The sequence below is a fragment of the Natator depressus genome, chromosome 9, assembly GCF_965152275.1.
Source record: "Natator depressus isolate rNatDep1 chromosome 9, rNatDep2.hap1, whole genome shotgun sequence".
Lineage (NCBI taxonomy): Eukaryota > Metazoa > Chordata > Testudines > Cheloniidae > Natator > Natator depressus.
In genome coordinates, this window is record NC_134242.1 from 40921230 (window position 1) to 40935801 (window position 14572).

General features: G+C 40.5%; 1 protein-coding gene across 2 annotated transcripts in view; it reads left to right on the top strand.

Moving 5' to 3' along the window:
- The window catches only part of NMNAT3 (nicotinamide nucleotide adenylyltransferase 3), an 81511-nt gene that overhangs the window by 59165 nt on the left and 7774 nt on the right, over positions 1 to 14572 (top strand). For both annotated transcript variants that reach the window (XM_074963964.1, XM_074963963.1), the window contains exons 3-4: positions 966 to 1149; positions 9048 to 9157. In XM_074963964.1, the coding sequence (XP_074820065.1) occupies positions 966 to 1149; positions 9048 to 9157 (294 nt within the window). The remainder of the gene's footprint in view (positions 1 to 965; positions 1150 to 9047; positions 9158 to 14572) is intronic.

Consider the following 14572-nt stretch of genomic DNA (forward strand, 5'->3'; position numbering starts at 1 on the left):
GGCCGCAGCAGGGTGATTTGATTTTTTTTCTTTATTCAGTAATAAGTAAGTTATAAAGAGATCTGTTTTTATTTTATTTTTCCCCATATACCTTAGAATACCTTTGTTAGATTCATAAAGATCTTAGCGTGATCATTTGTATTTATTGAAACATCTCTATTCTGCACTCTGTTCTTATCCATTCTAAGGACGTGAAGCTCATGTTGGAGCTGCCTTTCTCTGCTGTTTCTATTTGGATGAATGCTATAGCTTTTGTGGGAAGATTTTATCTGCTTTTGTTTCCTGACTTGAATTTGGGGCTGCAGAATCTGACTATGACAGCTTATAGCATTAATGATTTCATTACATTACTGTAGTTGGAAAATACGGCCATATTTTCACATTTAATTAACATGATCAACCAGATGGAAAGCAGGTTTCATGGCAGATAAACTCGGCAAGGATGTTTTTCCACAGTGTTTTAGTTTTGTTTTAAAACACCTTCATCACCCATCCTGTGCTATACAAAAAATAGAATTTTTGAATCTACTGATTTGACTGGTTTGTGCTATTAAACAATACAGCAGAAAACTGCTCTGATTTTACATAGTGTAATTCTTGTTTTAGCCTGATGAGGAAGCACGATAATTTTGTTAAATGGTACGCGTGAGATGCTTGGAAACAAACTTTGGTCAATTAAAACATTCATCATCTAGGCTGTCTGAAAGCTGCAGTGGTACAGTTACTTGAACTAAAAATTCATTAACCTTCTCTTCAGTGAGCTTGACAAACATTTCTATTTGCAGGAAGTTATATACTCATCCAGCTTTCCTTTTAATATTGTCCAATGGAGTTAACATATCAATAATAGAACTTAGATCACAGAAGAACAGGAACATTACTTTTCAGTGTTTACATAAATTCCTTTTTATCACCATTTTTAAAAAAAGATCTAAAATGCTGATTTTCTTTCTTGTCTTCCAAAGGAAGGTACCGGGTGATTGAAGGTATCATTTCTCCAGTCAGTGATAACTATGGAAAGAGAGGCTTGGTTTCAGCGAGGCACCGGATAGCAATGGCTCAACTTGCACTGGAGACATCGGACTGGATTAGAGTGGATCCATGGGAGAGTGAACAGGAGAAATGGACTGAGACTGTAAAGGTGCTGAGGTAATTGTGTTTATTTTTATTCATGGAGTTGCCAGAGGCCTCAACAGCTCACAAGGAGCAGCATTTGTCATGTCTGCATTTTAACAGGGCTACAATGCAATGGAAAGGGCAAAGTATGCTCACTAGGACAAAGTACTAGTTGGGTAGGCCTTTTAGACCATTCACTTAAACAGAAACAAAGGGATGTGATTCATCTTTGCCCAGAGATGAAAAGCCTCTTACGGATTTCAGAGTAACAGCCGTGTTAGTCTGTATTCGTAAAAAGAAAAAAGAAAAGGAGTACTTGTGGCCCCTTAGAGACTAACCAGTTTATTTGAGCATGAGCTTTCGTGAGCTACAGCTCACTTCTCTTACGGATTGTTCATGAATCATCTGCTTTGTGATAAGGATGCTAGGTCTGTGGGCTACGAACACTCATGAACTAAATTTTTTTCTCTGAGCAGGATTCTCACTCTGGAGTCTAGTGTTCCCTAGTGCAAGGTGGGTGGAACTCCCCAAACTCTCAGGCTTTTTAGTCTATAAGAGTAGTAGTATTGGGTTGTAGCACAGGTTCCACTACGCACACCCTTACGCTAGTGGTCACAACCATCCAGGACATTACCTGCCACCATGGGAACCTTTCAGTGAGTTCCTTCTTGATTAGAGTCACTGAAGAAGCTCCATGCCAAAGTCCATGTCTCTTCACGTATTGCTCCAGTTCTTCAATACACTCAGCACTGATCTTGCTTTGGGGTCCTTTTCTGCTGTGTTCCTCCCCTGCCTTCCAGTCAGGTCCAGTTCTTTTTGCTGTTATGGTGTGGCTGGCCTGAACTCAAGAATGATGTCGAGGCTCATTTGATCCAAGGTAGGGTGGTTTCCTCTATCTGCCTCAGGGCTGTTTCCATCTTACACAAAGCAGTTATGTAGTCCTCACTTCATAAGCTTGCAAAGCACTGTTGCTTGAATTCAGTCTGTGGGGAAGAATCCTACTCTGGTCGTTCAGTACTGCAGGGATGTAGGGGAGCCCAAACTCTCCCACCTGCTAGAGTTTTGTTAGCATGCATCTTGAAAGCTGTCAAAAGGTGACGGGTTTTGGTGTGTATCTTACCTCTCTTTTATATTCTTCTCATTTCTTGGCCTCAGCCTTGTTCTTGCTTCCTGTTGCAGTTATTTATGGTTTCACTTTTGATCTTTCTTCAATCTCTGAGAGGGAGAATTCTTTCCAGGTGCTATAGTAAGAGAAGATTACTGTGTAATTTTGCTTCTCTAAAGATATCTTTTTGGCAGGATTTCTTCAGGGTGGCGGTGGGAGATATCGTTTTCTACTTAACCAGGAACTGACTGGACAGTTCCAAGAGAAGCTGGGGGTGGGTGGAGTGTGTGTGGTGTGAGACCACCAGTAGTAATATGACATGTGCCTCAGTGTACTTCTGCTGACATTGGGGATTTAGAACTTGAGATCTTGGGGAGTTTCCCCTCTCACATTAGGGAGCACAAGAGCCAGCTGTGAGACTCTGACCAGAATAATGCTTTCAGAGAAGCCAAACTACTAGGTAAGTAATTCTTCCATGTTGGCCTTGATGACAGTTCTAAAGTCTGCCTGGCATGCTGGAAATGCATATCTCTGGATTCTAGTAGGGGGGAGGGAGAGAAACAAGAAAGAAGCCAACAGTTAATCTAGAAATATCTTTTGAGAGGATTTTTATTGGATTTTTAAACAGTTGATTTTGGTGCATACAGCTGATTAAGGAACAAGTTTTCAGCCATGGTCTCTGAATTTTCATGGGCAAAATATGTGTATGCAAGCGTCTTGTATGCATATGTTCACAGGTGAAAAATTGAGTGAGTTGTCTGAAAATTAAAGTACCTGTACATGTTTAGTCTACATGTTTCTGTAATGACATACCTACATGAGTTTAAGAATATTTATAATTTTCATTACTTAAAGATCTTATCCACCCAGGAGGATAGAGATTAAGACTATGAAAGCACTAAAACCTTTTGATTGTGGTCCTGATCATCACTTTTAAAAAGGAATGCTATCGTGTTATAGGCCCAACATCTACTACTAATATTTACGTACAGTACCTATAAATGAAACACACCTTTACCTATGATGTCACTGTTCTCACATGCAGTGTGTGTCCCCTAAAGATGAAACCAATATCAGCCCTCCAAAACCAGAGCTTGAATGGTCTGATAACCAAAGTGTTGATTCTGAATGACCTACACATATTCTGCCTCTTAGTCTTAAATTTTCAAAAGCGAACAGTAATTTTGGATGCCCTACTTTTTAGATGTCTGACTTGAGACCCATTAAAGGGGACTGGTTTTCAATTAAGTGCACAGGACTCAAATTGGGCACCCCAAAATTGAGGCACACCAAATCACTAGTCACTCTAGAAAATTGTCCTTAATTTCACCAGGTAAGTTTAAGAAATTAAGTAATATTAAACAGACATTGTTCTTAGGTCACATGGTCTAAATAGGTTAGGAACCAAAAACTCTCCTCGCCAAGGCCCTTCTGGATGGATTAGTACAAAGAAACAGGAGGCTAATATAACTTGCAAACCGGTCTACTTTCTTGAACTTCCACTAAATTAGTTGAGATATTTTTGCCCTCAGTACCATTTTTTCTGCATGTTTATCCGTTCAAACCAGTGCTTTGAAGGATTTCTTACTGAAACTTGCAACTAGTAAAACCCAACTCCATGGCAGCTGCCGTTTTTTTAAAACCACCTGAACTTGCTGTGTCCTTTTGTCTGAAACCTTACAACTTCAGCTATACACACGCACACATACATATAAATAAATACATTATGGTGGGTGTATCACAACGTTTTACTTCTTGTCCTATTTCTATTTCAGAACATAGAAATTATAGAAGGTTTAGCCTGTATTTTATGAGAGACCTCCAAGGAACATGAGTGTGCTATAGCTATGTTGTTGATTCAGCATTCTCAGCCACAGCCATCTGTCCTCACTATGGGATGTGCTTTTTCTCCCTCTGATTAGAGCCAGTTTCTAGACCTGTTGCACAAAGCTTAGAGGCTCAGACAAAAACCTTCCAGGATTGTCCGGAAAGTAGTGTCAATTAGGCATGTTATTCTTCTCTTGTTTTCCTAAACAATCATGTTGCATCATTCCTAAACAACTGCTGCTTTCCACCAGAGAAGCAGCTGCAGTTTTTCAAGGTGAAGTGAGCCCTGTGGTTATCCAGGCCTTGATCCTACAAGCCTTCTGTACTCACAGCTCCCTTTGAAGTCAATAGACATGCTGCTTGTAAGCATTTGGTTTGTAAGATACTTTGGAGTCCTTTGGGAGAATAGGTGCTGTATAAATGTAAACTATATATGTATGTATTTTGTCAGTGATTATAACCACAGTCTCATGTGAGCAACCAAGTGCACAATCTGTACAGAGAGGGTACCTGAAGAGAACTATGAAGAGATTTGAGGCACCAAGAATTTGTGCACTAACAGTTCAGGTGGAGAGTTCACTTATTAATGTGATAAACTGTGTTAATTCTGATTTCTTTGTAGCTTTTTACCCATCAAAGAGTTTAGAGCGCACTAATAACCAAGTTTTATTGTGACAATTTCTCATGCTTTCTTTTATTAATCAATTGTTACCTAAACGCTAAAATTAAAGCAGGTAATAGAAAAGAAAAAGTGAAACAAGCATTTTAGCAAGAATAAGAGTAACAGTTTGCCTCAAAGCAGTGACTGAGCTCTCTGCTTTCTAGCTGAAATAAGCACTAATACCTGATGCCTTGTGCTTAATCCAGTCCCTTAAATATAAATTCAGTGTTTTGGTAAAATGGCGTGCCAAGCAATCTTAATTGTCACTTCCATTTTTGTTAAAGAAATAATAGGGATGGAGCCTCAGCTAGCATAAATTGGCATATCTTCATTGTAGAGCTATGCCAATTTATACTGGTTGAGAATCAGGTCCATACAATATACTCTTATCCTGCTTACTAAATTAAGGACTGATTGCTTTCCTCACTGTGTGTTTCTCTATAATTTTAGTAGCAAGCTGAAAGATATTCTGATACCAGAAAAAAGGGGTAAAAATCAAGCATTATTGTACATAGCTCTCCCTTCTCATCAGCAATTTGAATCACACACTTTACTGTGTTGGTATATTGTGTCCTGTTAGGGGGCATGGGAATAACTTACAGTTCTGGGTGGGTTTTTTTTTATGATTAAAAATGTGGTAGCAAAGCAAAATTCTAATTTGCATAAACATGATTTACATATGCTGATTTTATGCAGGCAATGTAGATTATTTTGCCTGATGTTTTGGGGAATGTGTCCCTGAAATTTGTTGAGGGATCGAGAGGCACAGTGAAGATAAAAAGTATCTGTTTAAGGAATTTTCGTTCCTCATTATGGGTATGATTTGACAAAATTTCACCCTGGCTGCTGTGCCAATCGAAGGCTTCCACAGCTTTGCATTGCCTTATATAGGGAGAAAGATTAATAGATTTTATCCCCCTCACCCGACTCCTGAATTACGTTCTGTGAGCTTTTCTCACTGTGGGTCACAGTAAAGGCATTTTTGGTGGATTGCTAAAATCTCCTCTGGTTGTGAAATAAATTCTAACATGAGTAGCAGGTCCTGCAATGCAGAGGGGAAATGAGAATTGTTCTTTGTGAGTTTCAGGTTTTGCATGGCAGTGCAATATGTTCCTCATGCACCATGAGCTGGGGAGGAAGGGACTCTCTGGATCTAATTCCAGTCAGTTACGGCATATTGTGTATATTTCTGAGTATAAAACAGTATTGTTAATAAACACAATGAACTAAATGTTGTACCCCTGTTGTGACTGAGGCCTGATTGCAGTGTATTTACACCAGGGATTAATTTAGAACAGAGAAATTAGGTTTGTATTGATATTAATGATCAGACATAGCAATATTTTAATTCCACCAGTAATGTAGGAAGCATTCTCTGGAAGAAAGAGAATAGATAAATTTAAAATTGCTGCCTTTTATCCCCCATGTTTTACTGTAGTGTTTATAATATAATATTGTGTGTTTCTCTATAAAACATGATACATATGTATCTAAATAAAGTTGTATATATAAATTCAGAAGCCTGGGAATTTGTAGATTAGTAGGTACATTGTGGCATTGTTTAAATGAAAAGCTAACAGCCTTTACAATGTACACTGTACAGAGTCGCTGTTCAGTTTTTGTCCTATACAAAACCCCGGTCCGCAATTAACTTTGTGCAATGGGTTATTGAAGGATTCTGGATTGCATTGCATTGATTAATGCATTGAAGATTGTGTTATAGTAAGAGTTTCATACTGTAGATTGATGCCTTGCATTATATATTTCTTCAACTCTTATATGTTTATAAAAAAGGGTTTGATTTTTTAAAAAAATTTACATTGTAAAATAACAGCAGAAACCATTACAACTGTGTTTTATATTGTTTGAAGGGGGGAAACTTAAGTCACCTCTCGGAATACCACCAGGAGAGATGTCGGGGATCACCAGTGAATTTATACATAACATATAGCCTGAGTTAAGGAAGAAGTGTTACCCTTTAGTCTTTCTGGCCTCACAGTGGTGCTTTTAGATCTTCTGTGCTCACAGATGGAGTGGGGTAGTAGGGCTGGAGGCAGAGTGGGGAGCTGGAGCTGGATAAAACCAGGAATTAGGAGTGGAGAGTGAAGCAAGGGAGAAACAGGACAGGTGAGAAGGAGCAAAACCCAAAAGAGAATGCAAAGAAGTAAAAGACTGACAAAAACAAAGTAGTAAAGGAGAAGAATGTAGAAATATTTACTTGTGGCCTCACTAATATATTGTGAACTGGAAAAAAAAATTCTATTGGCCATCAGGGAACTGGACTTGGCAAGCTGGGGATTGGGAACCCTGTGCGTTGGGATTTACAGAGCCAGCAGAAAGCCACTGATGACCCATTTATCCAGGCCCTCATCTTCCCTCTAATATCTTAAACCCCTGCATCAGGAATCCCATTCCAGTAGTCCTGCTAATGTCCATCGAAAAGGGTCTTACCTCTAATGTTCATTAAGAGATTTCATTCAGTGGAGAATCTGTCTTCTCAGGCAACTTTGGCTAAATTTCTTACCCTCTCCTTACTCTCTCAGTGCTACCAGTTGGTAATGGGGACTAACACTGGGGTGGGCAAACTTTTTGGCCCAAGGGCCACATCAGGGTTGCGAAACTGTACAGAGGGCTGGGTAAGCTCCCCAAACAGCTTGGCCCCTGCCCCCTATCCACCCCCTCCCACATCCTGCCCCCTGACTGCCCACCTCAGAACCCCTGACCCATCCAACCCCTCCTGCTCCTTGTCCCCTGACTGCCCCCTCCCAGGACCCCCCCACCCCAACCACCCCCTGAGACCCCACCCCTTATCCAACCCCCCCCCCCGTCCCCTGACTGCCCCGCCCCCTATCCACACCCTCGCCCCCTGACAGGCCCCTTGGGACTCCCACGCCTATCCAACCCTCATCCCCGACCACCCCCAAGAACCTCCACCCCATCCAACCCGCCCCCTGCTCCCTGTCCGTTAACTGCCCCCCCCCAGAACCTCTGCCCCATCCAACTGCCCCCTGTCTCCTGACTGCCCCCCGGGACTCCCATGCCTGTCAAACTGCCCCCTGCTCCCCAACCCCCAGAACCTCTGCCCTATCCAACCACCCCCTACTCCCTGTCCCCTGACTGCCCCCCGGGACCTCCTGCCCCTTATCTAATCCCTCCCACTCCCTGCCCCCTTACCATGCTGCTCAGAGCGGCAGGACTGGCTTATTGGAAAGCCTGGGAGGTGGGTGGGCACAAGCCGTTCTGCCCGCGCAGCAGTGTGGCTGCAGGGGAGGGGGGACAGCAGGGGAAGGGGCCGGGGACTAACCTTACGGCCAGGAGCTCAAGGGCCAGGCAGGACGGTCCCGTGGGCCGGATGTGACCCACGGGTCATAGTTTGCCCACCTCTGGACTAGAACATGGTCGGAGGAGGATTCTTGTAGGCCAAGTATATTGAGGAGTCGAGTTTGCAGCTCTATAAAGGCAATCTCTCAGTCTGGCATACCTCCCATAGATGGGAGTCCCATTCTAACAGACCATAGCTGGTCTGTTGGATTGGGACTCTCACTACTGAAGATAGTCAAGTTGCAAGGAGACTGGTGTCAAGGAAGCACAGAGACAAGTAGGAGTGGTAAGGGCTATTGCCTGGAGACAGAGCAGGAGGGCTGGCGAGGCAGTGAGGGCAAATGTAAGTTGCTGGTGGATCTGGGCAGCTACGTCAGCCTGTCTTTGTAGGGTTAAACTCAGTTATGACACATAAGGCAATAACTCCCTTTGCATTTAAATTTGAAAAGTAGCCATATCTGGAATCTCATGAGAATTATGTGTTTGGAGTTTCTGGGAACTGTGGCTCTTTAACTAAAGGAACGAGGAAAATAAATAAATAAAAAGGTAGACTCTTGGGGAATAAGCTTTGGAAAAAAGTATCATTTTTAAAATCTCCTCTCCAAGATTGAATATTTTAATAAAATAATAATAATGGAAAGTCTGTGTTTAATATGGAAACTAAATGTAACAATTAAAATGAAAAATGGAGGGATTTTAATTCTGCTTTAAGCAAAAATCTCAATGATGCTTTAAATGTGGAGTTGCTACCATAGCTGCCGTAATAAGTAGAGGGCTTTAAAAGGGACTGGGGACTGTAACCAGTACATGGAACTTTTGTGTATTGTGCATGAATGTTAACTACCATTGATACTAATCTTGTGACGTAGAGAATGAATATGGTGAATTCTTCACACATCTCATTAAAGTCTAAAGTGCATAGAAGCAGACTGTGTTCTGGAAGCTGAAAGTGCCAGGTAATTGCTTTGTGTATCTCTGAGAGGATTACCTCACACCAAAGCCTTTATTTTAACACAGGCACCATTATAATGAGTCGCTCAGATCGCTCCAGTTCAGGAAGGAACTCATGAGAAACAATTGGCCTATAGAAAGAGCTACTGAGGATTTCCTTTCTTCATTGGACCCAGGTTTGTTTGTTATGGTAAACAGTGATCGTTGTTTTAGAAGTGAAACCTATTCACCTTTACCAGATTAACCTAACTGCGGTGGGAAAGTTGGACATAGTAGCTCATTCTTCTGATGGTTGGAGCTTTATGCCAAAAATAAACAAATCCAAATGCCTTCAGAACTGCAGCTTCACCTTTGATTGTAGTGATTGCCATATTGAGATAAAATTGTACTCCATTTTGGGTTGGTATTTTCAGGTTTTGGGTTTCTAATCCCTGATCAATCTTTTAAAAATCTGAAATATTTTCTCTTGAAGCTGTAACTGTGAGAATATGAGTTGCTATCATGCTGATCTTACATAGAGGGAATGAGCCAAAAAATGAGGAAAAGGTTCAAAAAACATATTGAAAAATATAAAATTACTTCTCATTGTAATGCTAACATTGGACTATGTGCAAGAATGGTTCAAAAAGTGCATACATAGTGCCCCAGTAGTATGTTAATTTATTATTTATTTATTTTATTACTACAATTTTGGGTAGGAAAACTCTAAAAATACTGAATTAAAAACAAAAGAAATGCTCTACTTGGGGATTTTCTATTTCATCATTCTACTCCCTGGGTCTGTGGTTTGTTGAGACACTACTAGATTTCTGAGGGCATTTACTTTTGCCCCCACAGTACTTGAAACGTTTTTAGGCATAGATAATCTCTCTTCTCTTACATTAAAGTTTCTCATGATGACATAAGGACTTTAAAAGCTCCCGCTCTTCCAATGAGCGCTGCCTAGAGGAAGGTTAAGTTACATGTTGACAGATTGCCCAGAAGAGAGTCACAGTGGATCTGTTTTTCCTCATCTTGATTATGCACAGAGTAGGAAGAAGTTGCTTCCCTCTCAAACCATACACTGTAGTTGGATGAATTCATCACTCGTATCTATGACTATGAAGATATTATAACTTGGCACTTCCAAATGATATTTCTTGCTGCCAAGAAACCTCTGGAAAGCAGTTTTTTGTGCTGCATCTGACTTTCCACTTGAATCTTGTCATTGTCACTTGCTAAGGCAGCCGTGAACCCTACAAGGAGAGACTGCAAACTTCTGGTTATTGCATCCACTGACTGTAACATCCTTACATAGTCTAAGAAGGTTTAATTAACCACTGATGTGTGACGGATTCACATCGGTAACTGCCACTGGTGTAAATGGGTTAATAGACTGCTGAACGCAACTGTCTTTTGACAACTGTAAGACTATTCTCTGTAGCCATTGTGAATTGAATAATGATCTGGGTAGCACTTTATGTAACAGTAAAAGGAAAACACTAATTTTCAAACTGATTATTTAGTTTCCCATAAAGTCTTTCTCAGTTTGTAGGTGATTTACAGTCGACAGGCCAAATTTACACCTGCAACCAAGATCCACTCAATGCGGCACAGACTGAGTGGGGCAGTGAGGGTATGTCTAAATTACAGCTAGAAATGAGCCTCCCAGCCTAGGTAGACAGACTCAGACTAGCTGGGCTCAGGGTAGTGTGCATCTGTCTACTCAGGTTGGTAGGCTTGCTCCCAGCTGCAGTGCAGACATACCGTCAGGGAGCGTCACGATTCTCTGCCCATCCCCAGACACGAGTTAGAGTAGCTAAGGATTGCTCTAATCTATGCCAGCTGGACCTATCTGGAGATAGTGGGAGCACAGTGTGATCTGGTCACTCACCCTCCCTTCCCTCTACACTGGGCTGCTGTGGAGGATGGCATATTTGTTGCCTGTGTCGTCTCTACACTCTCTAGGAAGATGCAGGAAGTTTCTGCTCCTTTTGTGCCACATGACAAAGAATCTGGGCCATTGTCAGCATTTGCCAAGATTTGCTATACAACCTAGACCAGGAAGTCGCTGCAGTGTCTCAGTACTCCTGAGAGAGAGGTTAGTAAATGCTGACTTTTTAGTGGCAAGCCAGTGCAACTATAGAATTCTCAGAGCCGTATGAAAAAGTGGAAATGGGTGAATTTGAGCTTTTCATCATCTTTGCAAAAAGGCTTAATAATCATAGAATCATAGAATCATAGAATATCAGGGTTGGAAGGGACCCCATCAGAATCTAATGGCAGGTTTGTGAAGCGTGATGAAATTAAGTTTAATTTTGCATACAAAAAAGTTGAAGCAAAATTCCAACAAATACTTTGTTTTTTTGCAAAATGTACCCAAAATAACACCTAGGGTTTTTTGTACAGCCTAGTTGTCATAATTTTGTCCCTCACTGAATTCTTCTGTACTTAATGTACATTGTAAATAAAAGGGGCCAATGAGGACAGATACAGACATCTGGATTTTAGACCAAATGACTGCAGTTTTATTAATTCTACAATGGTATTGCTACTCGGTGCAACCCATCCTGGCAGCAATGGAAAGGAGGAAGGCCATCGATGTTCCTTATGTCATCTGCCTTCCCCCTGAGCATCCCAATCACAGGACTTTACAGCCACCTGAAAACAAGGCCTTATCAGAACCTGCATTATTCTCAAGGTATGTAACCTATGATGATCTGGAAAACCCTCTAGCCTCATAGGATGCCTCAGACTTATTTCACCTCCAGCCCTTTTTCTCAGGGTTGTGATGATGTAAAATGAAGATAATAGCTGCTGAAAAGTTAACTCGTTGAGAATCTCCAAATTATTTTTCCTGATGGGACTGGAACTTTTTGCTGTACTTTAATTATTTATTTAATGATGATAGTATTCTTTTCAAAAACTACAGTAAATACTATAACAGTATTGTTTGCTAATAATTTGTAATTTGTTTGCTAATAATTTGCTTTGAAAGGACTTAGAAATGATTTATGGTGGCTGATTCCACGTTAATTCTTCCCTCAGTCCCTTGTATGATATTCTGGCAGGGTTTCACATTCTTGATAGATTCACTGAATTAAGCTTCACATACAGTATTTCTTTTTCTGCTTATGAGACACTTGATCTTCGTTTTATTTGAAATTGAATTCCTTGCATTTCAAGTCTCCAAGTTGCCTTACATGAATAAATTTGGCACCTTTCAAATGCTTTTACATGGCTTAGTCCAACAGCAGTCTTTCTTAATTAAAGCTTGCTGGATCTTAAACCAGCTCCTTTCTTTGTGTTAATGATTGTTTCTCCTTTGGCTAACCCTGTCCTTGTTCCCTGAATGACATTGCAGAGTACGGTAGTTCATTTCTGTCCATTATTGATTCAGTCACACCAATCAAAAACTTGCAAAAATTTTCCCAGTCTTTCTTCTTTTTGGATTTATAGAGACATGGCCTGAAATAAAGGCTGTTGTACTCATCAAAAATTGGAGCAGTGGTCTGTGGGCATTTGGGCTTTAGATCTATTATCAATTGTGAAAGGTGCAGATCATTATTTTGCAGGATGTCCTTGAAAGTCTAAGGACATTATTTTTTTCCTCACTGTATTGCCTTAGGGGGAAAAATGTGCTGGTTATATTGGCAGCCTTTTGTAAAACTAGCCATTTGTTAAATTTGGACAATAGTCCAAGATTTGCTTCCTCTTTCAAAGGATTTCTTATTCTGTTTGGATATTTTCTGTGAGGATGGATAGTGTGTTGTCTGTAGTTTGAACTTATGGCAAGCTTGGTTGTTTAAAGTAATCTATCAAAGGGCAGTGCATGTACCTTCAGAGAGAGAATGCTATGCACAAACCAGCTAAAGCTATAAAGCATTTTGTGATGTAGTGTGATGTAGTATCTGGGACACAGGCCAGAGTCTACTTCAGGATTTTTTAAAAAAACTATTTTATTTTGGCCTTTTATAATGAAAAAGCCATCTACCTCATTTTAAACAGAAAATGTTGCTACCTTCTAATGAGCCACACACCAACTAGAGACTCTTCATGGAAGCTTTATTGTCTCATTGCACTGTTATTCCTTTTTCAATTGTGCTGTTAGCCAAAATTCAGAGACTTTCAGACAGGTGGAGAAATTGATGATGGAGTTGGATATTTCTTTGATGAGTCCTGTTTATTTACAAGTGTGACTGGCGTCCCAGGGGAGCCAAATGAGATCACTCAATTAGGGTGAACTGCAAAGAATGGGTCAGGCAATCCCCAAAGCTGGTGGATATTCCAATACTTAGATTTACCAAGCCAGCACTAAACAGCATCTATAACTCCTCACTGGTTACCCAGAAGCCAACAACACAGTTCCCTAAAAGAAGCTCAGCCTCAGGCCTCCACTCAGACATCCAAGTCAAAGATGATGAGGATTACTGAAAATCTTATTCATCATATAAGAAAGTTCTACGAATCCCAAAGGATCAGAAACATTACCTCCCAGGTTAATGAATCTTCCAGATCTTAGCCAAATACACGCTTACAGCCAATTCTTATTAACTAAACTAAAATTTATTTAAAAAGAAAAGAGAGAGAGAGTGTATTGGTTAAAAGATCAGTATACATACAGACATGACTACAATTTCTGAAATTCAGATTCATAGCAGAGATGGTGAGCTTTCTAGTTGCAAAGAGTTCTTTCAGAATTAGTTCATAGGTTATAGTCCAAATGTTTATATTCAGGGTGGTCCAGCCTTGTAGCTGAAGCTTCCCCTGCATGAAGCATCAAGCAGATCTGAGATTAAAAGGATTGGGACCCATGGCATCTTTATACAGTTTCAGGCCTTCTTGTGACAGCTCAGAGTCCTTCGGCAAACAATAGGCAATTATGGGTACTTTTGAAGTAGATCTACTTCCTAAGCATTGCCGGTAATTATCCACACAGGTTAACATAAGGCAATTGCCCATTTTCCATCATTCTCAGGTGATTTGCTATACATTTCAAAGAGAGACGAACACAGCAATATCCTGTTTACAGTTAATTTAAATGTTAATATTCCATTTTTATCTCTGAATCAATAGCTATAGTGACAGATAGCCATGTAAACAGTCAGTTCCTAATGTTTGACAAGATGTAAGTATACACATACAATTAGTATCACCTCCAATTTTCTAACAATACAGGTTTGCATTTCAAAGTTCTAGCCTATCTAGCATGGAGTGGCCCTAATTACCATTCACATATTTTTCTAACTTGTCTCTAATGATTGACTCTGGGTCAATTAGCCTGCAAGCTGCTTAACCCTTTCTGGCCATACATCACACTTTGTATAAGATTTGTTGCAATTATATAACAGTGGGAGCAACAATGATTTGCATGGTCATATTTTAATTAGACAACATCACAAGAAGAAATGACAAAGTCCTGTTTCCTTGAACACAGAGGAATTAAACAACAGGAGATAGTTTCATTGCTCACAGTTCCAAGCCTCTGTCAACCAGCACTCAGCCCAAAAAACACTCTCTAGGTTTTTACTCAGGACTGTGTTCCCAGTGCTTGTTCTGGTATCTCCTTGGCACTTTGCTCCTTTCTTTGTGTGCTTCTGAGGGGTTTCTTC